Source organism: Periplaneta americana, chromosome 3, assembly GCF_040183065.1.
Source record: "Periplaneta americana isolate PAMFEO1 chromosome 3, P.americana_PAMFEO1_priV1, whole genome shotgun sequence".
NCBI classification, from domain to species: Eukaryota; Metazoa; Arthropoda; class Insecta; order Blattodea; family Blattidae; genus Periplaneta; species Periplaneta americana.
In genome coordinates this window covers 139,536,930-139,560,270 of record NC_091119.1, presented here as the reverse complement: position 1 = coordinate 139,560,270, position 23,341 = coordinate 139,536,930, and the positions used below count along the sequence as shown (strand labels likewise).

General features: G+C 34.9%; 1 protein-coding gene across 1 annotated transcript in view; it reads left to right on the top strand.

Moving 5' to 3' along the window:
- Window positions 1-23,341, top strand: part of LOC138696566 (fucose mutarotase-like) — a 217,981-nt gene that overhangs the window by 158,455 nt on the left and 36,185 nt on the right. The window contains exons 2-3 of the mRNA XM_069821693.1: window positions 8,221-8,363; window positions 11,262-11,437. Coding sequence (XP_069677794.1) covers window positions 8,221-8,363; window positions 11,262-11,437 — 319 coding nt within the window. The remainder of the gene's footprint in view (window positions 1-8,220; window positions 8,364-11,261; window positions 11,438-23,341) is intronic.

The following is a 23,341-nucleotide window of genomic DNA, read 5'->3' as shown; positions in this document are numbered from 1 at the left end:
CTTCTTTTTATCCTTGTATTTACACTTCTCTTTATCCTTGTATTTACACTTTTCTTTATGCTACTCTTTTTTACCCTACATTTAATCACAATCATCTTTATCCTGCTCCATTTTACCCTACTCTTTATCCTTCTCCTTTTACCCTCATCTTCATTCTTCTCTTTACAGTTCTCTTTATTACACTTCTCCCTTTTTATTTCTTCTATTTAACGTTCTCCTTTTTGTCCTTTTATCTTTTCCTCTTTACCATTCTCTTCTTTACCTTTCTCCCTTTACCCTTATTTTCTTTACCTTTGTCTTCTTTACTCTTCCGTTCTTCACTCTTCTCTTTTTTAGCCTTCTCCTCTTTATACTTTTCCATTTCAAACTTTTCCTTTTATTCCACTTCTACTTCCTTCCTTCCTTTTGTTTAATATTTTCCTCTTTACCCATCTGCTTTTCACTCTCCTCTTTAACCTTGTTTTTCTCTTTTCTTCCTGCCGATATTGCAATCTTCCGTACGCCATCGTATTTTAAAATTAAAATACACAATTATCTAATTCAACTGACTTAGTAAATTACATTCACGCTTAGGTATAATACTCATAAGCAGTATTTAATAATTTGAGATTTATTTTCCGACTAGTGTACTGAATTAATTTTCTCCTTGTTGAAGTTCCAAATTGCTCAGTTGAATATTTTCAGTAATTTGTTTATCAAACTTACGTATGTTGTACAACCTTATTTACTTACAAATGTCTTTTAAGAAACTCGGAGGTGCATTGCCGCTCTCACGTAAGCCCGCCATCGGTCGCTATCCTGAGCAAGATTAATCAAGTCTCTACCATCACATCCCACCTCCTTCAAATCCATTTTTACATTATCCTCCCATCTACGTCTTGGTCTCCCCAAAGATATTTTACCTTCCAACCTCCCAACTAACACTCTGTATGCATTTCTGGATTCGCCCATACGTGCTACGTGCCCTACCCATCTCAAACGTCTGGATTTAATATTCCTAATTATGTGAGGTGAAGAATACAATGCGTGCAGTTCTGCGTTGTGTAACTTTCTCCATTCTCCTGTAACTTCATCCCTCTTAGCCCAAATACTTTCCGAAGTACCTTATTCTCGAACACTCTCAATGCCTCTTCCTCTCTCAAAGTGAGAGTCCAAGTTTCGCAACGATACAGAACAACCGGTAATATAAATTGTTTTATGAATTTTAACTTTCAGCTTTTTTCGAGAACTGGATGATAAAAGCTTTTCAACCAAATAATAACAGGCATTTCCCATATTTATTCTGCGTCACTCGAGTGCCATTTACATTTTGAATTTTATTAAATTTATTCCGTTTATACTCTGAAAATAACACTGTCTCTGAATAAATTAGGTATACCCTAATTTTGATTACCGTCGCGAGGGGTGACTTTGTGCCATTCGCGCATTTCATAAGAAAAACGTAAGGAAGTAGTCTTTAAAATTGTCACAAGGTTTTTAATACTACTTCCTTACGTTTTTCTTATGAAATACGCGAATGGCACAAAGTCACCCTCCTGGCACAAAGTCACCCCTCGCTACGGTACATCTTGTCTTGTGGTTTGTAAGTATATTATGTACCACGTTTGCTAATATTACATTAAATGTATAAAAGGTTGTGAACATTTTTTTTAATATCCTGCCCTTCTTTAGACAACAAGATAAGGAGCACTGCGGCAGATACATTTTAAAGTAAACAAATTTCCACTGCTCTTTTACTACCCGAAACAAAGTTTGTTCAATTTTTGGCCGGAAATAAACCATTTGGAAACCTTTCGAAGGCAGTGTTGTATTGACACGGTAAGGAACAAATATCGAACTCCATTTCTTTCAGATATAGAGCTTTTAGACTGTACTGTGTTGAAATTAATACTCTTTATTAAATGTTAACTTGAAACGCAGGTGATTTCTGATGACCAGAGGTAAATAGCGCTGAAACGTAGCGGGCCGGCGAAGAGTGGCAGGGAACGAAGGCCTAGCCTAGCACAAGACCCCATGAGCCCGTCTTGCAGATGAGGCCTCGATTACGGTCAGCCATACGCCGCTATGATGGGTAAAAGGGATTGTTTTGAAGCGTTAAAAAACACTTTCAGCTGCCATGGGAATTTCCAAATGATTTTTCTTTGGAAAAGGAACCAAGAGAAAGGGGGAAAAATGTAGCCTTCTTTTTTAATTCCGTCTTTGTTTTGTTAAGCCGTCCCTTCCCACAATTCCGCTTGTTTTATGGCGCTAATGCTTCTTCTCGGTATAATATTTTTGGTTTTTACTCGCTCCATCATGCGATACTCAGCAGACCGCTATATAAAAGCGTCAATCTTTTGCTTGGTGACATTTTGTAGGCGAGTCGTCTGTCAAACGGGGCGGAACAAAGCATTTACGGTGGATGTGTGTTGTGTGACAGTGGCGTGTGACTCGAGTATTGTGCACCTTAATATTGTGTGATTAAGTTTCGGTGACGTTCTGTGATGTCAACATATTTTGTCGTTGTGATGAAACTACGCTGTAGTTCGTGTTATTATCAGGTAACGTATCTCTCGACATACAGTATCAGGCCTACGTTCATAAGACGTAGGTTATAGTCTACAATAAACATAAATATTCATCCATTGGAAACATTACCCATGGGAAACAGTAGCTATAAAATAAACACTTGACCAAATTATGTAACTGTGATGTGGTCTGCTGACTTGAAATACGGGAGATTCCAACTTGGCGCCCACGACCCAGCTATCTTCTGTTTTCATATTTATTTTGTTTTTTATTAACACAGCTTTTAGTAAAGGCCTGGCTAGCTTCTTTCTCTTTTGCCACAAGCCGGTGTTGTGTTTTTCTCTAATTTATTCACTACGAGCAACATCATTGTTTTTGCTATTACTTCTCGTTTCCTTCCTCATTTTCCATTTCCTTTTCATCTTTCAGGCCTACTCCGTACATCTTCCTCTTCACTTTCTTTCTTAATACCACGGTGTAGTATATAGTCACGAAGCTTGAGTTGTGAGGGTGCTAGGAACAATAGACTGTGCCGATACTATTCCGCATTGTCTGTAATGAGGCGATATTAGCGATCCTAGTGGTTAGCAACTATCTATGGACGGATATTTACTACCTATTGAGCTTCGTGACTGTATATACTAGACTGTGTTAATACGCCTTTCTTTCCTTTCTTACCTTTTCCTTTATTCTTATCTATGCTTCTCTTTCTTTTCGTCTTTTCTTCTCTTCTTTCAGTTATCCTTCATTTCATCTTTCCTTTTCTCTTCCTCTTTTCTCTAAATCTACGTTTTCTTAGCTTCTTTATTATTTTCTTTCTATCTATTTTACTTCCTTTCATACTTTGTTTTTCTTTCTATCTTTTCTTTCTTTCTTTCTTTCTTTCTTTCTTTCTTTCTTTCTTTCTTTCTATATACATATTTCTTTCTCTTTCTTTTATCTTCATCGTTTTTATTTTCGTCTTATTTCTTGTACTTTTCGCTTTTTCCTTTCCTTTCTTCGTCGGTTCTCTTCTTTCTCAATATTTTCCTCTTCTTTTTATCTTTTATCCTTCATTTTCTATTTCATTTACTCCTTCTCTCCTGCTTGTCCCTGCTGCTCTTTTCTTTCTTTTCATTTACTTTGCCCTTTGTTAATCTTTATTTCGTTTTCCTGTCTTTTTCTTTTTCTTTTTACTTCCTCTCCCATCTTTCTTCCTTTACCATTATTTACCTTTTATTTTTCTCCTCTTCCCACTTCTATTGCCATGTTACTCTCAATTCCGTTTTTTTCCTTCTTCTGTCTTCTTTTCTTCTTTCTTTTCCTTTCTCCTTTACTTGCCTTTCATTTGTTCTTCCTTTTTCTGTTATTCTGTTCCAGTTTCTCTTCTTCTTTCATTTCCGTCATGTTACTTTATATTTTTTCTGTTTCTGTTTCACTTTCTTCTCAATTTTTCCTATTATTATTTTTCTTCTTTCTTCATTTACTTTTTTTCGTCTTCCATTTCGCTCCTCACTTTTTATTTTTCTACTTTATCTTCCTTTTTTCTTTTTTTACCTCCCTTCTGCTCCTCTTCCGCGTCTTATTTTTCGTCTATCTTTCTTCTCTCTTTTCTCTTCCTATTTCAACTTTTCTCTCTTCTCTTTTCCTATACCACTTTCTCATCTCTTTTCTTCTTCCTTCGCTTTCGTTTTCTTTCTCTGCCTTCCGTCCTCCTTGCTTTTTCCATCTTTAAACTTTTTGTCTTTCCCACCCAGTCTTTTCTTCTCTTTTATTTCTTCCTATCCCGTATTATAATAAAATTATTATCATTATCTCCAGTTCAAGATTATAACATGGTTGTGTGGTTGAATGTATCGTTAAATAAAACAATCTGTAATAATTGTACTGAAAACGAAACTTTTTAACTTGCTCAAAGTGCAGAAGAGAGAACGGTTTTTTTTTAATTTCAGTAGGTTATTTTACGACGCTTTATCAACAGCTTTGGTTATTTAGCGTCTGAATGAGATGAAGGTGATAATGCCGGTGAAATGAATCCGGGGTCCAACACCGAAAGTTACCCAGCATTTGCTCATATTGGGTTGAGGGAAAACCCCGGAAAAAACCTCAACCAGGTAACTTGTCCCGACCGGGAATCGAACCCGGGCCACCTGGTTTCGCGGCTAGAAGTGCTAACCGTTACTCCACAGGCGTGGACAAGAGAGAACGGAAATAACTGTATTAGAAGAAAGGTGTCAACTCAGGTTCTTTGTTAACACTGACTCAACAAGTAGACTCAAATTCCTTAGTCCAATTGGAGATGTTACCGTTCTCTTACTGTTACAAGTGTGTGCCCACCACATGTCGCAATTATTGCACACACTAGGGCCATCAGACACCAATGTAGGCCTACCTATCTCCAAACAGGAGATAGCTATCTCAAAAAATGGAATGTGATTTTGTTGTGCTGAATATTATTTCTGGCTAGAAATGTAAATGAATAAATTTATAATAACTTGTAGATCTCGAATACAGAAGTTTTCTTAACAACTGATTACTAAAGGCAAGTAATATCTGTAATAAGAGATGAGTTCTGATTGTATGTTTTGCGATTTTTACACAATGTAAATTTTTAGACATTTTTTAATCTATTATGTAATAATGTTATCTTTAAAGCCTCAATTTTTTTAGATGAATCGGCACATAAAGGATCACGAGTTTTCAGAACCTTCAGCAGGATTTTATGTAATTGATAAGGTTTTGGATTTATTGCGAATAATTTCGCTGTCTGTTACCAAGTACTATGTTACAGTGTATTGCACAACACTACGTAAAAAAGTAATGCAACGTAAAATAAACATCATATATGTATGAGCTTCAAAAATAAGTTTCCTATGACATCTTCCTAAAGGAAAAATATCCTATCCTATCTTATTGTATTAATAATTAGTTTCTCTTAACTTCAGAGACGTTATTCACGCTAAAGACTCTGGAAATTCTCGTTCCAATATTTTAATGTTAAAGATTAATATCAGTTTTCCCGCAAATAGATTTAAATTTGATAGGTTGTCCTATTATAATAGGCCTACTACTACCCCGGCGCTATTATTTCAAACTGGAAAATCCGGGTTCAATGTCAGATGGTGTTGAGAGTTTTTTCAACAGTAATCTCACTAGAGGTTTTGATTTATCTAGAGAAAATCAAAACTCGAGTGGGATTTAATTGACTATTACACGATTAGACGAAAAGATATATAAAGATTAGAAGTAACAAAGTGTACAATAAAATATTAATTGGCTTACGAAAATACAATTGTCTTCAAATGTATTATTGTACCATCTCAACATTACGCTAGATGGCAGTAGTGTTTTATGATGATGTTTTCTTGTTACCGGTATCAGTTGTGCCAACTATGGAATCATAATTGAACTCTGTGGACTGTTACTAGTCAAGAAGGCTTTGTTGATTCAGTTTCATTTTTATTAAAACATTTGCATTCCATTTCAATCATCCGGATCCCAGTAATCAACGTCACTTGACAGATGATTTTCAATAAATCTTAGTATTAAACAATCTCTGATACGTGGCTATCCATAATATATAGCAAAAGCTATAACAAACATAACCTAAATAATATAAACAAGTGTTAGAAAAGTTTTAATTAGGGATGATGAAATAAACAAGAAACGTTTTAATTAACGGTGATGAAATAAAAAATAAACGTGGATAATTTTAAAAGAAACAATTATTTAAAGTACAATTTTCAAATTTGAATGTTTTGGTGGTTGGTGGTTCAGTTGATGTTATATTGGACGTGTGCGTAAAAGAAGTGAACTCGTTGGTGTATATGGTGTATCCCTCAACTCATTCAGGATTTCCGAATGGTGCTCTTCATATATGACCAGTGATCTTTATTAATTCTTGTTCTTGAATGCCAAAATGCGAGTCATATTTGAAAGTGTTGTGCATCGACTGGAGTGGTTTGTAATTTTCTGTTTTTTGACGGCCAGACCAGTGCAGTTTGAAATGTTGGCAAACAAAGAAACAAATGCTAGGGTAGTGATAAAAATAAACAAATGCTAGGAACGCGATAAAATTAAACAAATGCTAGAGACACGATAAAATTGTGCGATAAGCAGCCATGATTGGTTGAAAGACTTCCTTTCGTACCGTTTTATTAGTCGAAAGTAGTATGACGTAGTAAAAGTGTAATAGTCATTATAAAACCTTCTAAAACTGCTCCGGAATACACTCAGCTTCCCATCAAATTGAGTACCGAGTCTTTCCCGGGAGTAAAAGGCGGTCAGTGTGTGTCATGAACCACTCACGTCATTTTAGCATCGATATTAAGGGAATATGGAGCTCTAACTTCATGACATACAAAGAGGATAGTTCCAGGGTTACAGACCTGAACAGTTTATCTAAAACATCTAATTTAAGCTTACTCACTAATACATTTTTTTTGCCTGAAATAACTTTGAATCAGAAATAGAATTCTATGCTTAATAACTGATTTTTTTTTCAATAGAATGGATTTGTGGGATATTGTCTATACTATTTTGTTTTCATTTTATCTTACGTAAAGAAACAATCATTTGGAAACATAACCGTTAAAACAGATTTGGAGCAAACCGTAGATTTTCGTTTATTTCTCAGAATGATTATATTTCAAGTACATTCATTACTCTTAGATAGGCCTTCTCAATATGAACAGGAGTCATGTAATGGAGATAGACACACAACATGTAAAAATAACTCTTTCATTATGAAAGCCGCTGAAAGTATTGTTTCCATGAACATTTATAAATTGACTTTCTGCAACATCACAATTATATCTCTTTATAATTATTGGAATGAATAAATAAATAATGAATGAACAGATGAATGAACAAATGACTTGATAAATTAATAAGCAAGAGAATAAATAAATGAATAAGTGAATGGATTAATGAATAAGCAAGAGAATGAATGAATGAATAAGTGAATGAATAAATGAATAAGTAAATGAATACATGAGTAAGTGAATGAATAAATGAGTAAGTGAATGAATAAATGAGTAAGTGAATGAATAAATGAATAAGTGAATGAATAAATGAATAAGTGAATGAATAAATGAATAAGTGAATGAATATGAATAAGTGAATGAATAAATGCATAGATATGAATAAATGCATAAGCGAATGGATAAATGAATAACCGAATGGATAAATTAATAAGTAAGTAAATGGATAAACGAATAAATAAGTGAATGAATAAGTAAGTGAATGGATAAATGAATAAGTGAGGAGATAAATGAATAAGTAAGTGAATGGATAAATGAATAAGTGAGGAGATAAATGAATAAGTAAGTGAATGGATAAATGAATAAGTGAGGAGATAAATGAATAAGTAAGTGAATGGATAAATGAATAAGTAAGTGAATGGATAAATGAATAAGTGAATGGATAAATGAATAAGTGAGTATATAAATGAATAAGTAAGTGAGTAGATAAATTGATAAGTGATTAGATAAGTGAGTGAGTGGGTAAATAAATAAGTGAATGAATAAATAAAAAAGTGAATGGATAAATGAATAAATAGTTGAATAAATAGCTAAATGAGTAAATGAATGAATATAAGAATGGCTATTTCCCTTTGGTGTTTTCTGACAATGATTCAGACTTTTCTACAAATTAATTTCCAACATCGTTAACAATTTGATTAGCTGTTCGAAACGTAGTAGATAATGATGTGGTTATTTTGTTTGTTGGCAGTGCTGGGTGACGCCAACTTCCCGTCTACTTCTGTTGCAAAAGCCGCCGGGACTAAAGTGATCAGCGCCAACGGCCACGACATCCCAACTCTGTTGAAAGCCATCCTGCAGCTGATGCCGCTGGACAAGTCTGTCGAATGCCCAGTAAGTTCTTAGTGCCAATGAAATGAGACCTCAGTGTAATTCAGTCGTAATATTATTAGCGTAGAAAATCATGTGAGAGTTAGTCGTCTTGATCTCTCTATTGTAGAAGGAAAGAATACGAGATCTTGTCTTAAAGAATCATGACACTCATTATGAAAAATAATTTTGTTCGTTAGATTTCCTAACTGAAAATATAACTATTTAATTTCTGGAGAAAAGAGAAACAATGACAATGACTGAAAAAAAAAAAATATATATATATATATATATATATATATATATATATATACACACACACATAAATTAAAATTATAGTTTATTTAACGACGCTCGCAACTGCTGGAATTTGTCCCGCAGGAGTTCTTTTACATGCCACTAAATCTACTGACATGAGCCTGTCGAATTTAAGCACTCTATCTGAGTTTTTTTAGACAATATCTCAGAAATAGTAAATTATATCTTTATTAGATATAAATTTAGGTACTTCATGAGTTCATGAAACAAATATATATATATATATATATATATATATATATATATATATATATATATATATATATGTGCATCACAGTTGATACATTAGTTTTCATTATACGTTCTTTGCGTTTCACAACAATTCAGTTCCTTTCTGATGGTGTAATGGTATTGCTGCTTGTATAATTTTTTTTAACTATTGTTCGATAGATATACACTACTGAAATAATTTAATATGATGAATTTTTGGTTTCTGAATTGCACACACAAAAAGGAATTTCTTACAACCCAAACAATAAGACAAGTGAATTTATTTATAGGTTATACAGTGTAAGTATATATATATATATATATACCGGTAATAATTTCAATTTGTTTGTTGTTTAGTCAACTGTCCGAAGACAGGTCTGAACCTCACAAGTGGTACAAACAAGGCAGCACCACTCATGAGGCAACTAAGCCAAGACATAATGGAGTAGGATGACCAGTTTCTTTCCACCTCCATTGCATACATGGCCGACTAGCTATATATTACACTAAAATTTCAATTCAATGAATATTCATACAGAGCGTTCACTCAGAGGTTCTGTGTGTCTTTCAGAGTCACGATGCGTTTGTAAATCACGAGGCTTTTTAACTTTTATGTCCAACTTGCAGACTTTATACCGTAATATATTTTCGTCCTTGGCTGAAAAATAATCATATCCGGACTCTTTTACAATCACAGGCAAATTTATAGATCTTATTGGCGGTATTTTAATATATCTTCATAGTACTGTACCTACTTTCACTAGTTCATAACTGAACTTCTGAAGAAAGATTTACTTTTTAAACAGAAAATAGACATGCTGTGTCGAAACAACCTATTAGAATGTAGTAAACAATACAAAACCCGCACCCATTAAGCTCTTGACGCCTTTCATTTTGCGTACACATCTGAAGGTAAATCAGTAAAGTAGACAGCTAACGTTATCGTATAGTATATCCTGTGTTCCTTAAACCTGTAGGCGCCTTTATGTAATGTTTTATTTATTTATTTATTTATTTATTTATTTTTGTTTTTTTTTTGTTTGTCTTGTTTTGGTTTGTTTGTTTATTTGTTTATTTATCCTGGCAGAGATCAGGCCGTCTCTTTCCCTCTACAAAGAGTTTGGTGTCTCAACTTCGTTCCTTAGTTATCTGTCCACACAACGCAACACAAAACCTTTCCACGCTCAATCCAGGGAAATGTGCATACTTTTTCTCGGCAGTCGCGTTCAATCTATGATAGTGAAAGCCCGACGAAATTTACCTGAAATTTGTTTAGTGTTTCGATATCGGATCAGTTCACTTTTTATTATGACTTGTATCTGATGTTGATATTCCGTTCCATTAAGTTGAGAATTCGCATTGTAAATATTTGATTGAAAAGTAGGGCCTATACGTCTAGAAATTTGCCGACTCCAACAACCATGTGTACACAGTACTTACCCTTGTGTTATAAAATAATTTTAAATTTTATACGACCAGCTGTTGATAACAATAAAAGGGTCAACTAAAACTGAAGAGTATTCTTGAAAAAAATCCTGCATATTCGTAACACTGTGACGTGTAACTATGAACTAAATAGTGAATAGGCACAAGATAATACACAACAACCTTATACTATTTTTTAAATTTAAATTTCAGATTGATTTATTTAATACATTACACTTGAGCTACATTAGGCATTGCAGCCCGAAAGAGCAGAAGCTCGTGCTCGGGCGCAGTTCAGATCAGTTATACAAAATATGTCACAAAATTAAGAGAGTTCATTGAGAACAGAAACATTAATATAGTACAGCTGGCGCCAGCGTTTTTGACGTGTGTCCTAGAGTATAGTACCCAGTTTGTGAGCATGTTGCTAATGCAGCTGAGAATGGTACCACTTCATATACACGTCACATCAGCCATTTGGCAAACACAGTTGTCAGACTGATTACTCTAAAGGTAAGACACTAGCACTTAACGTTCTCATTACTTATTTCACACGCCAAAAACGGTGACGCGGACTTTTTATAAAATACAGTCAGCATGTAATAATATATATAAATAGAAAATACAAAAGTACATGAATATTAGAGTATCAATTTTTAACTCAATTAGCTTAAAAGAAATACAAAACAATTAAATAATTAATCTAATTTGTTTCCTAAATCTATTTGTGTTAAGTGTACTTAGTTCAGGGTAAGGTCTAATTAATGCATTATATATTCTGGATCCAAAAAATATAAGTATGTCTCATCTACTGCAGTCATAAATACCGCAATGAAGTATGGGTTTAAGGTCTCCATTTTGTAGTGCCTGTTACTTTTAGGTGTTTCATTTTCTGGTACAGGGAGGCTTCTGTATAAAGGTACATTTTTTGAACAAACTATATGATATGATTTGCTCTGATGCTTGCAGGTGACTCTGATGGCAGTTACTGATGCTGATGTCAAGCGCGGCATCAAGACACCGATTTGGAACACCTACCAGGAGATTATCGACAAATCGGAGGGGCGAAAAGTCAACATGACTTCTCTGGAGCGCTTTGCCTTCTACGAGCGGGCCAAAAAAGCCTACGCCGTCGTTAACACTGGGTGAGTACAATACAGAGGGCGTAAAGTGTTAGTGTGTAGACGGCTCAGACGGTTACGTTTGAGACTCGCAGAAAGGTTCCTGGTTCAAACCCCGTGACTGGCCAGTCTGATGGGGGATTTACACGTTTTCCCTCAGTCACAAAGACAAATGCCGGGTTGGAAATTCACATGTCATGATTCATCATCGCCTTAATCCCCAATATCATAAACATTAAAACAAATCTAAATCAGTTTCATGATTACAAGTCATCTATAACACATGACAATGGAAACTGAAACTCAACAATAGTCAACTGCCTACTGATATATCCAAAGATCCTACAGATGCAATATGGCCATAGATATTAAAACATAGGCCTATACAGGGTGAACCGTAAGTAATGTCATTAATTTCAGGCGGTTATTCTTTGGGATATTGCAAGCAAAACAGTTTCATACAATTTTGCTCGTTTTTGCTTCCTTTTCGAGATGAAAGTTGTTTTATATTAAATATTTTATTGCATGTTTTTGGAAAGTAATTGATTTAATTCCTAATATGCTCAGTCAATTTAAGAGAGCAGTATATTATTATAATAATAAATGATTGAAATAATTTTAGTTTTGTCCTTTAAGTGGTTAGATACAGCTTACAGCAGTAAAAGTTTGGAAATATTCAACAACTTTTTCCTCCATTACTGTATCTTGTACAATAATGAAAATTAGTACGTGTAAAACACTGTCCTCCTGCTATATGAAAAAAAATATTTTTAAAGTTAAAAAAAAAATTATTTACATTTTTTTTTCAAAATTGAGTTCACTGTGCACTGATGAACTCTTTCCCACATAACTCGAAAACTATCCAACATTCTGTGATGAATTTTTTTGTGTGTATTTATGCATGTCATATCTTCAATATGATGCAAGATCACTTCTCTACCTTTGATAGATTGTCTGATAAAAATACATTCATTTTTAAAGATGGTCAAATATCAGTACTTTCTTCTAACACAAAATAAAAAAAAATGTTATTTATTAAGAAATGTAGTTGAAAAAGCATGATATTGTAAACATGAGTTTCAGCAATAAAATAAAAGAGAGAGAACATGTAAAAGTTAACAAGTTTATGAGTTATGAGGGAAACGCTTCATCACTGGACAGTGAACTACATCCATTATGAATTTTGGAAATTATATATATTATAAATAATTTTTTTTAATTGTGAAAATATTTTTTTCATATAGCAGAAGGACAGTGTTTTACACATATCAATTTTCATTGTTGTACAAGGTACAGTAATGGAGGAAAAAAATATTGAATATTTCCAAACATTTTACTGTTGTAAGCTGTACCTAACCCCTTAAATGTGCAGAAATTTGATCTAAATAAATGTAACTTTTCATTCTGCAAAGGAATTTTACAATGTTAAATTTGTTCGGATCAAATTTCCGAATATTTAAAGAACAAAACTAAAATTCTTTCAATCATTTATCATCATAATACAATACTCTCTTAAATTGACTGAACATATTGGGAATTAAATGATTAGATTTAACAAAGCACGCTGTGAAATGTTTCATATAAAACAATTTTTGTCTCGGGAAGGAAGAACAACGAGAAAAACTGTATTAAGCTTTTATTTTTAAATATCTCAAAGAATAACCCCTGAAATTACTGACATTACTTACCGTTCACCTTGTATAAATAAATTTCACAAAAATACCCATGTAAATTTCAGGAATACTGCAGAAATGTAAGATTAAAAATTATAAATTTGTATCTAGTTGCATTTGAATTGAGCTGGTATCAAAAAATAAAAAATTAAATAAACGCACTTGCTAGTAGGCCTATAGCATATTTTAGAAGGGTACGTACACAAAAGTGATATACAGTATATTAAAGAATTAATCTAATTATCAGTTATTTATTTCGTGATATAATCAAATATGATAATCGATGTGTTTGTATTTCTTAAAACAAAGGGGTTTCCAATTGAAGAGTGCAATATCAGGAAGTAAAATCACTTAGAACTCGGGTAACGTCTCGTTAATGTTTTGTGAGGGATGAGTCAGTGGAAAAATCGATGATGGTGCACAATCCATAACGCAAAGAGCTGATGCAGCATGATACAGCGTATGTCTTCGTATCTGCGTCATTGATTGCCCAAATTCGCAGGAAAACAAAGTGTTTACATTAGAAGTCATCCGTAGGGAATCACACATCGCACTGGCGTGACATCTGTACACATCGTTTTCATGTTAACTACTTGACGTCGAACCGGAGCGGAAAAGAAAGTTTAAACCACCGGTTTGCTGTATAATTAGTTTCTTGTACTATGTGCTGCATAAAAACGGGCTAGTTTGTGAAAGTATAAAAATGTATTTCTGTTAACTTATGATAATTTTATTTATCCGGCTGTGGCTTACGTAAGGGTTAAGACGAAGCTCAGACAGTAGTACCGCGGTCATGTGTTCGAATTTCTTTTAGTGATTCATTGTTACTAAAGTATAATTAAGATAGACTTGGCTTGGTTTTACTAGGGCTGAACCCGGGACGATGACTGTCCAAGTCCGACAGGTAGCATGAATGGCATCCATGAAACTGATGCCCACTGAGGGGCCATCATGCCTGATAGAACCCCGTACGCCAGCAGTCTGATAAACCCCTGGATCCTGGAGCTTCAAGCCCTTCCTATATGAACAATGGAAACCCGTACTACCTCCAAGATTTCATCTCAGCCTAATTTTACTATTGCGGCGGATAATAGATGAAATGAGGAAGAGGTGGAGAATGTTGATGGAATGGTAAAAGGAAACGTATCTAGAGGAAAACCTCTACAACGTGTGCTTTGTCCATTACAAATTTCATCACGATCTGAACAGGGGCCGAACCTAGGTCGTCTGGATAGAAGACCAGTTCACTAGCACTTGAACCATAGACGCGGACAATTAAGATTATGCTAATTTTGTATTAAGTAGGCCTACCTAAGCCCAAACTATCAATATGGCTGCGAAAGCTTTTGGAGTGAGGAAGAAAGAAAAAGAAAGACAGTTACAAAAGATGGAAAAATGTAGACAACGAAAAAGGATTCACTAAGAAAAGAAATAGAGAATGAGAAAGTATGAAGAATAAGAAAGAATGTGAAAATAAAATAGTAGACCTAACTAAACAGGAAACGGAAAAAGAAAGCAATTAAGAGATGGAATACAAAACGAAAAGGAAGAAGAAAGAGGGGAACGAGGAATTAAAGATTTGGAGAAAGAATGAAGAATTGGATGAAGAAAGAAAAGAAATATTGAATATAGGAAGAAATGAAAAAAGAAAGGTAACAAAGAAATAACGTAAAGAGGAAGTACTTATTAAATGAAGAAGGAAGAAAGGAGGAAGAAAAAAGAAAGGAAAGAGAGAAGAAAATGATATTAAAGAAGGAAGAAATTAAGTATAGAATGGAGAAGGAGAGAAAGGAGAAATAAAGAACGTATGCAGTAGAGAGGAAAGAAGAAATGGAAGGAAAAAGAAGGATAAGGAAAGGCAAAAATGGAACGACGGAGAAAGTGAGAAAGAAAAGAGAGAAGAGAGAAATTGAGAGAAAGAAATGAAAAAGAAAGTAAAGACTAAGCAAACAAGTATAAAGAAGAAAGAAAGGAAGAAGAGCGTGAAAATTAGGCGTATAATAACAGGTGAAATAATAGAGTGGTCAGGATATGACGGAAGGAAATTGAAGAGTAAAACGACGACGGGAGCTGTGGAAGGAAGTCAGCGATACGATAAGATGAAACACAACGACGACGAGGAGGTGTAGGAGGAAGAGGTCAGCAATAATATGAAGGAAGGTGACGTCGATGAACAAGTGAAGAAAGATGAGTTAGCATGAAAGTGAAGGAGAAGACTACGAAGTGATGAAAGAGTAAGATACGAAGAGGTGATGGATGAGAACGATGAGGATGTAAAAGAGAATGATTGCGAGGAGGGACTAGACCAGGTCAACTTCGAGAAGTAGGTAAAGGATAAAAATACGGGAAGGTGAAGGAGAAATACGGGGAGCTGAAGGAAAAAGACGGGGTGGTGAAGGAGAAAGACGAAGAGTTGAGGGAAGGTGAAGGAGAAATACGGGGATATGAAGGAACAGATGGTTAGGTGAAGGAAAAAGTGGAAGATGAAGAAGAAAGATGGGAAGGTGAAAAAAGACAAGATGGTGAAAATGAAAAACAGGAAGCTGAAGAAGAAAGAGTGAAGGTGGAGGATAAAGACGAGGAGGTATAGGAAAAAAATATGAGTGATGAAGATAAAGAACGGGGTGGTGAAGGAAAAATACGGGAAAGTGAAGGGAAAAGGTGGGGTGGTGAAAGTCAGAGATGGGGATGTGAAGGAAAAAGACGAAGTGGTGAAGAAGAAAGATTCCACACCTGTCAGCGCGTCTGGCTGCGAAACCAGGTGGCCCGGGTTCGAATCCCGGTCGGGCAAGTTACCTGGTTGAGGTTTTTTCCGGGGTCTTCCCTCAACCCAATACGAGCAAATGCTGGGTAACTTTCGGTTCTGGATCCCGGACTCATTTCACCGGCATTATCACCTTCATATCATTCAGACGCTAAATAACCTAGATGTTGATACAGCGTCGTGAAATAACCCAATAAAATAAAGAAGAAAGACTGGGAGCTAAAGAAGAAAGAGATGGAGGTTAAGGAAAAAGACGGAGTGGTGAAGAAAAAATAGGGGGATGTGAAGAAAAAGGTGGTATAATGAAGGAGAAAGATGATAAGATGAAGGAAAAAAATGAAATAGTGAAGAAGAAAAACGGGGAGCTAAAGAAGAAAGAGATGGAGGTGAAGGAAAAAGACGAGGCAATGAAGAAGAAAGAGGTGTATTTGAAGGGAAAAGACGAGGAGATGAAGGAAAAGGAAGAGGTGGTGGAAAAAAAAAGGACGGGGTGAAGGAAAAATCTCGGATGGTGAAGAAAAAGAAGTGGAGGCGAAGGAAAAAGACGGGAAAGTGAAGGAAAGAGACAGGAAGATGAATGAAAGAGACGGAAAGATGAAGAAAAAGAAAAGAAAGGAATTGAAGAAGTTTAAATAGCGAAGTGAAAGGAATAGAGAAAGAATACATGGACATAGGCGGACATGTAGCATGTAGTGGAAGAATAAGAGATGTGCAATCTCGTACAGCAATAACCAACTAGAAAGTAAGCCGAAGGAGTGTCATAAAAGGAAATCTCATTAGGACTACTTGGAGAAAACCTCATTCTGAATTTCTTCCTCTTTTACCTTGGAACTTGCCCGAGTTTGAAACTCGGTTCCTCTGGTGAGGAGCCGTCAGCTGACCCTGGACACGCTACTCTGTTTCATTAGCGAATACAAGTTCTCGGTAAATATTAAAAGTATAAAAACATTTCAGGAAACGCAATATAGTATTGGGGCAGCCTCAGCTCTACGTTTCTAGGAGTCACTCATTGTTTTTGCAGTTAACGAGAAGCAGCCGCTGACATTTAAATTTAGAACATAAATCTTGCCGTGATTGTATTAGTTATTGTGTAATTGAAGTGTCGGAGCCCTCATTAGATCGCCCAGGTGGCCCCAATCATCCGCTGTCGCGAGGCCGGGCATTGCGCCTTCTAATTACCGGTCGCCGTCGTCTCTCTGTTTTCAATTTGTGTCCCGGCGTTCCGTGACTCATTTGTAATATTGTTATTACCCTGCGTACAACTCCTTTTTCTGCTGAAATAGGCCGTCAGCATTAAAGGGTCCTTTTTATGTACGAACAATAGGCTATACGATGTTTTCCAACCCGTGGTTCGCGAATCTTCTGTTTTTAAAAGAGTATTATCATTAGGGAATGGATTTCTAGGTCCGTACCTATTTTGTTTGCTACGTCCTAGACTATGTTATTCAGATATCTCTACGTGTTATGTACATAGTAGCCCCCTATTAAAATTCTGTAGGACCTAAAATGCCTAAATAAATAATAAACTCCGACAAATGTCTAAAGCCTATGTTTGTGCCAGAAAAGCGTCTTTTTAGTAACTTATTTTGTTTAACTTATATTTAAAATAAAAATGTCGATACTAAATGATTCTCAAGGATTTACCGTCACTTACGGAGCTTATTTCCGAAGACATTCTGAGCAAAAAAATTGTCATATAAACATTTGTCCTAATCACAATATTTTCAAAGTTATATTAATTTGAAGTTGTTATTAAATACAATTTTTCCTTAATTTTACGGGTAAAAAATATTACAAATAGAGAATGAACTATTCATAAATGTCGTTTCTTTAATTGGCTAGTGTTCTGAAGCTAAACATTTGTTGTTAATTGCTTTGTACAGATATTATTTTTCAATTTTTAACTAAAAATAACATCATTCTTACGCACTTATCACAAAAATTGTTACAAATCATACGACTTTAGGAACTTGATTCTTTACAGTTTAATTACGCATCCTAATGTACAGTCTTAAAGAATTTATAAGACTGGTGTGATTTGTAACAATTGTTGTGATAAATGCGTAAGAAAATGTAATTTTGTAGTTAAAAAAATCTGTACGAATCAACTATGGAATTCACAACACATTTTTAGCTTCAGAATACTAGCTAATTAAAGAAATGATACTCCTGAATAGTTCATTCTTTATCTGTAGTATTCTTTTGTCCTTAAAACTCAAGAATAATGGTATTTTACAAACAACTCCGTCTAAGTTTAGCATACAATGAGTGGTAGAACGTTAATGTTAGGCGAGAACTTACAAATTAGTTTTCACGTCATTGCACACCAGTTGTGGAAAATGACTCACAAATCAGCCTACTTAAATTCCACCTAAACTGGAATATTTATTAAAATTAAAATTAGTAATGTTATACAAATTCCTGAAAGTCTTCAATTGGATTTTATAGAGTCCTAAATTTCTCTTTTTTAGCACCTAGAAATCCGTTCCATTATCTTGCTAGCTGACATTTTGATCATTATTGTTATGATATTTTTCTGTGGCTTCCAAATCTTAATTCTTGAACTACAAATGAATACGCCTACTCTAATGTTTCGCACGTAAGTGATTCCTATCCGTACATTACACCTAAGACTTATGTTAACTTTGCGTTAAAACTATATGTCAGGGGTTCAAATTCCTATTAAAGGCATTATCACTTTGATGTCCAACATTGTCTTAGACGGAGGACTAGTGTAATCTTTTTTCCACGCCACTTTAGCCAAGCTGTCCATCTGAAGTGTGTTAGTTCTATAGTAATCCAGATATGTAAATAATAATAATAATAATAATAATAATAATAGTAGTAGTAGTAGTAAAAACAATAGTGATAATAATAATGATAATAATAATAGTGATAATAAGAATGATAATAATAATAGTGATAATAATAATAATAATAATAATAATAATAATGTCGTCTGATTGAGGTTCTGGCTGAAATGTAGGCCTAGGCCTACGTGTATTATCAGACAGTACATCTCACTTGACGATATGTGTCAGAGGAAGAACAATTGTATAGTATATCTGAAGTCTGGTTAGTGTAATACGTAGCTAGTCAGCGATGTATGCAATGGAGGGGTAAAGGAACTGGCCACCCTATCCTATTATCTCCTGGTTAAGTTGCCTCATAAGTGGTGTCTTGTTGATATCACTTGTGATGTTCAGATCTGTCTTCGGACAGTTGACCAGACAAATAATAATAATAATAATAATAATAATAATAATAATAATAATAATAATAATAATAATAATAATAATAATAATAATAATTTAGTTGCTGACATGAATCAATACTGAAATATTATACGAAAATATTGCACATGATACAGGAAGTTATAGGCCTAACGGAACTGTTACATTAGCACTCAAGATGAAAATTTTGGATGTATTTCAAAGTTTCTTACAGCGGGTGTACAGTACGTCTGGAAACAGGTTTCATTTAGTACAAAGTCGTTCGAAAAGTGACATGGGAAACTAATAGACCCCTTAGCGGCGATTCAAATCGTCAGCTTTCGACAATAAAGTCTCGTGAATTAATACATTACACATTACATTACAGATGTAAATTATTGGCTTACCTTATAAGTTAATAAGCGGTAGAGCTGTTGACTGCTGGAAATATAGCACGACAATTCTTTGTAGGCTACGATATTTTTGGTAATATATGTATCATGAATGAAGATTTTGTTGTTCTCATGTGTACTGCAGTTCCATGAACTAAACTGAACTTCACCAAATGGAACTCAGCTGTATACTAATGCTGTAAATTGACATCCCTTGCAGTCTGTGTTATCTGTCCATACTATGTAACACAAAATCTTTCCGCGTTCGATCCCCACGGGAAATGTGGGCCTACACAGAATTTCCTCGGCAGTCGCATTCGATCCATAACGAACGACGGCCTTTACCTGAGCGAAAACTTGTTTTCAGGCGAACACTCTGTAGGAAACAATGCCAAGTCCCCGTCTCAATCATAGCTTACTTCGTGTTGCGATTGATTTCATAGTCAACACAAAGATTCGCTTATTTCATATTCCCTTCAGGTACTGTCGGTGACTCAGGAGAAGACGACAGCGGACTGAGGGGGAAGGGATGTGAACAGATAACGTACGACAACACGTCAATATTTGTACTGCAGTAAGCGGAAACATTAGGTCTCCTTCTGTTCAACTTAGCTTTAATTTCCATACGCATTGTTACTCATGTTTCCTGCACGAGTAATAACTTGGATACTGGGATGCTTATCTGAGCGATGTTTATAATAATCAAGAGCGATAGTCAAGAAGGTCACATTCTTGCCCCTCGTCTTCTCCTGAGTAACGGACAGTACCTGCTTCTCATGTTAATGTAGTTGTGGAAAAAATCAAGTTCAATAAGATGGAATAAAAAGAAGGTCCACCATTTTGGAGTAACGGTTAGCAAGCCTGACCATGAAACGAGAGCCCGGGTTCAAATCCTGGTTGGGGCAAATTACCTGGTTGAGGTTTTTTCCTAGGTTTTCTCTCAACCTATTAAGTGATAATGCTGGGCAACTTTCGACGTTTGACCCTGGACTCATTTCACCGGCATTATCACCTTTATATCATTCAGACGCTAGATAACCACAGCAATTGATAAAGCGTCGTAAAATAACCCACTAAAAATAAATAAAAAGACATACTCATTAATATGCCTTATAGACATTAACATATTGGAAAATGTTGTTTTCGTAAGAAATGTGTAAATTGCTGGTAGAAATTGAAGTTGTGGTTTTCGCTGTACTGGTAGCCGCAGAGATTGGAGCATGAAACGTTGGCGCTAAGAGTAGGCTACTGTAATGGGTTAAAAGCCCTTCTAATTCATGAATGTTTGTCCGCTGTTAATGTTGATGATCTGTGTTGACTTCGATGGGGGCCCGACGCCTTGTTGACTCCATGCCATCGGAGTCCGCCATACCTATGCGTATCTAGTTGTGCTTGCGAAATTTTGTGAGGAAGGTGAAAGCCCACAATGACTGTCCAGCTAGTGATGAATGAATGAATGAATGAATGAATGAATGAATGAATGAATGAATGGAGTCCATCTACCAATCGATCAATCAATCAATCATTCGATCGACCAGTCGGTTAATTAATTATTCTATCGATCAGTCGATCAACCATTCAATCGATCAAGTAATCATTCGATCGACCAAGCGATCAATCATTCGGTCGACCTATCGATCAATCATTCAATCTACTGATCGATCAATCGAAAAATCAATCGACAATTTACCGGAATAGTTGAAATAAATATGTAAATCAACTTCCGAGCCTACTTACTGTAAAACTGAAAATTTTGAAGTTAATTACAGCAAAGTTATAGTCTACATAGGCCTACAATGAGTTCTTTAGTAAGGTACAACGCGGGTTATCGATTAAGCGACAGATTACTCAACTAGCCTATAGAAATTTGAATTTATGTAAAATAATTTAGTATATTCTACTACTAAACTTAATTTTAAAAATGTGTTTTATTAATCGATAATTATTCTTCTTTCGTTTTTAATATAATTTGCCTTGAATTATAAAACAATGCATTATTATTATTATTATTATTATTATTATTATTATTATTATTATTATTATTATTATTGTTATCATCATCATCATCATAGTCCGCAAAACTCTACCGTCCTGTTCAAATATCACAAGAAATCAAAGCTGCTCTCTGCAGCGCTAAATTGATCTGCCAACATTGCGCTTTCCTGTTGGTGTAGGCCTAAGCCTATATCCGCAGTATAATCTTGAAGTGGGATGCGATAGTTTTTCGTTTTCTACAATTGTTTGTGGCTGTTGGGTATGTTGGTGATGTAGGCCAGACAAAGGTCGCAACATTCCCATTTCTGCTGACTGAATTCTTCTTTCTTGACTTTTAGTTAAGGTCCAAGTTTCCGAACTGTATAGAAGCTCTGTAATCGCCGTTACTTTATACAATTTTAAGACAGTATCTTTACGTACTTTGTTGAGTAATGTTCTTTTTATAGTTACTATTAAGTTAACTGTCTTTTTTCTTGATTATTGAAATTGATGCATGAAATTATGCATTCTAAGTGATTAAAACTATAAACTTGTTCTATAATTTCATGTATTATTAGGCCTACCTATCATTTTTCTCAATAATTTATTTCCTTCAAACTCCAATACAAACTCTATTATTATTTTTTTTTGTGGGGAGACTTTAAGGTTAGAATTATTTGCTATTGTAAGTTTATTTAACTTAAACTTTGAACGTTATAAATGTTCTTCCGAATTAACAAAAGTACTACTTGATGATCAGGGAATAGTAACTAATTTAAAATAAATGCATCTAAATTGTAATTTTGCTTTGAAATTTATCAATCTTTCTCTGCTGATCTCGTCAATATGAAAATTAAACATTGTGGTGATAGTAGACATCCTTGTTTTACCCCTGATTGATTTCTTTACTGTTATCACTTCTTGTCTTTCATTTAATCTGTCTGTTTAAATGTAAACTTGTATCAGATCGAAATAAGCATCGATGGTCTTAATCTGACTTGAAGAATTGCCACTTTCTGCCTCCTCCGTCTTAACTGTTGTGAAAATAAAAGAGACGGAAGTATATATATTAAGTACTGTACCAGAAATTTTTAGTTTAGCATAGCGCAGCATGACAAAACAACTTAAAATCGAACGTGTCTACTGAATTTTTAAGAAGAAACGATATTGCTTGAATCGTAGGGGAGAATATAATGTAAAATACTTAAAAATAAAATTCAATATTTATTTAGAGAAATTATAATAATATTTATTTATTATTCTTATACGAATGTCGCAGTAGATCCAAAAGCAAGAGTTTCAGTTTCAACTTTTGGATGACTAATTAACTTCATTCCGCATTGTCGGTAGTGGCAGCCATTTTGTGTCCTCATTATCTGTGACAGCTGCAGCTGGGGTATATAATAAACCACGCCTACCACAACACCAGAAGGGAGGGATGCTAAATAGGATTCTTATTGGTTACACGACAACCTCTGGGGAAAACCCAATTGGTAGGGCGTGCATGCACTAACCACACAGACAGACTTTTTTATTTATTTTTTTTTTTATTTTGCGATGCAAATTATCACGTGATGCAACTATTAGCGGTAGAGAGCAGGAAGAAGGGAGCGAGGGGTTGCGGTACCTGCCTGGTGGTCCGCCTGCTCGTCCATCAGCGGCAGCGACAAATGAGTGCGAAGCGAAGGGGAAGCGAGACGCATCGAACGCAAACCAAGACTGAGGGGAATATAAAACTTCTGTTGTTGACTGGAGAACTGCAGACCTAAGTACAGTAATATACAACAAAAGGGTTTTGAAATATCGATGATAGAGGTAGAGATTATGACCTGAGTGGAAGAGAAGGCCTGATGGCCTTAACTCTACCAGGGAAAATAAAACTATTATTATTATTATTATTATTATTATTATTA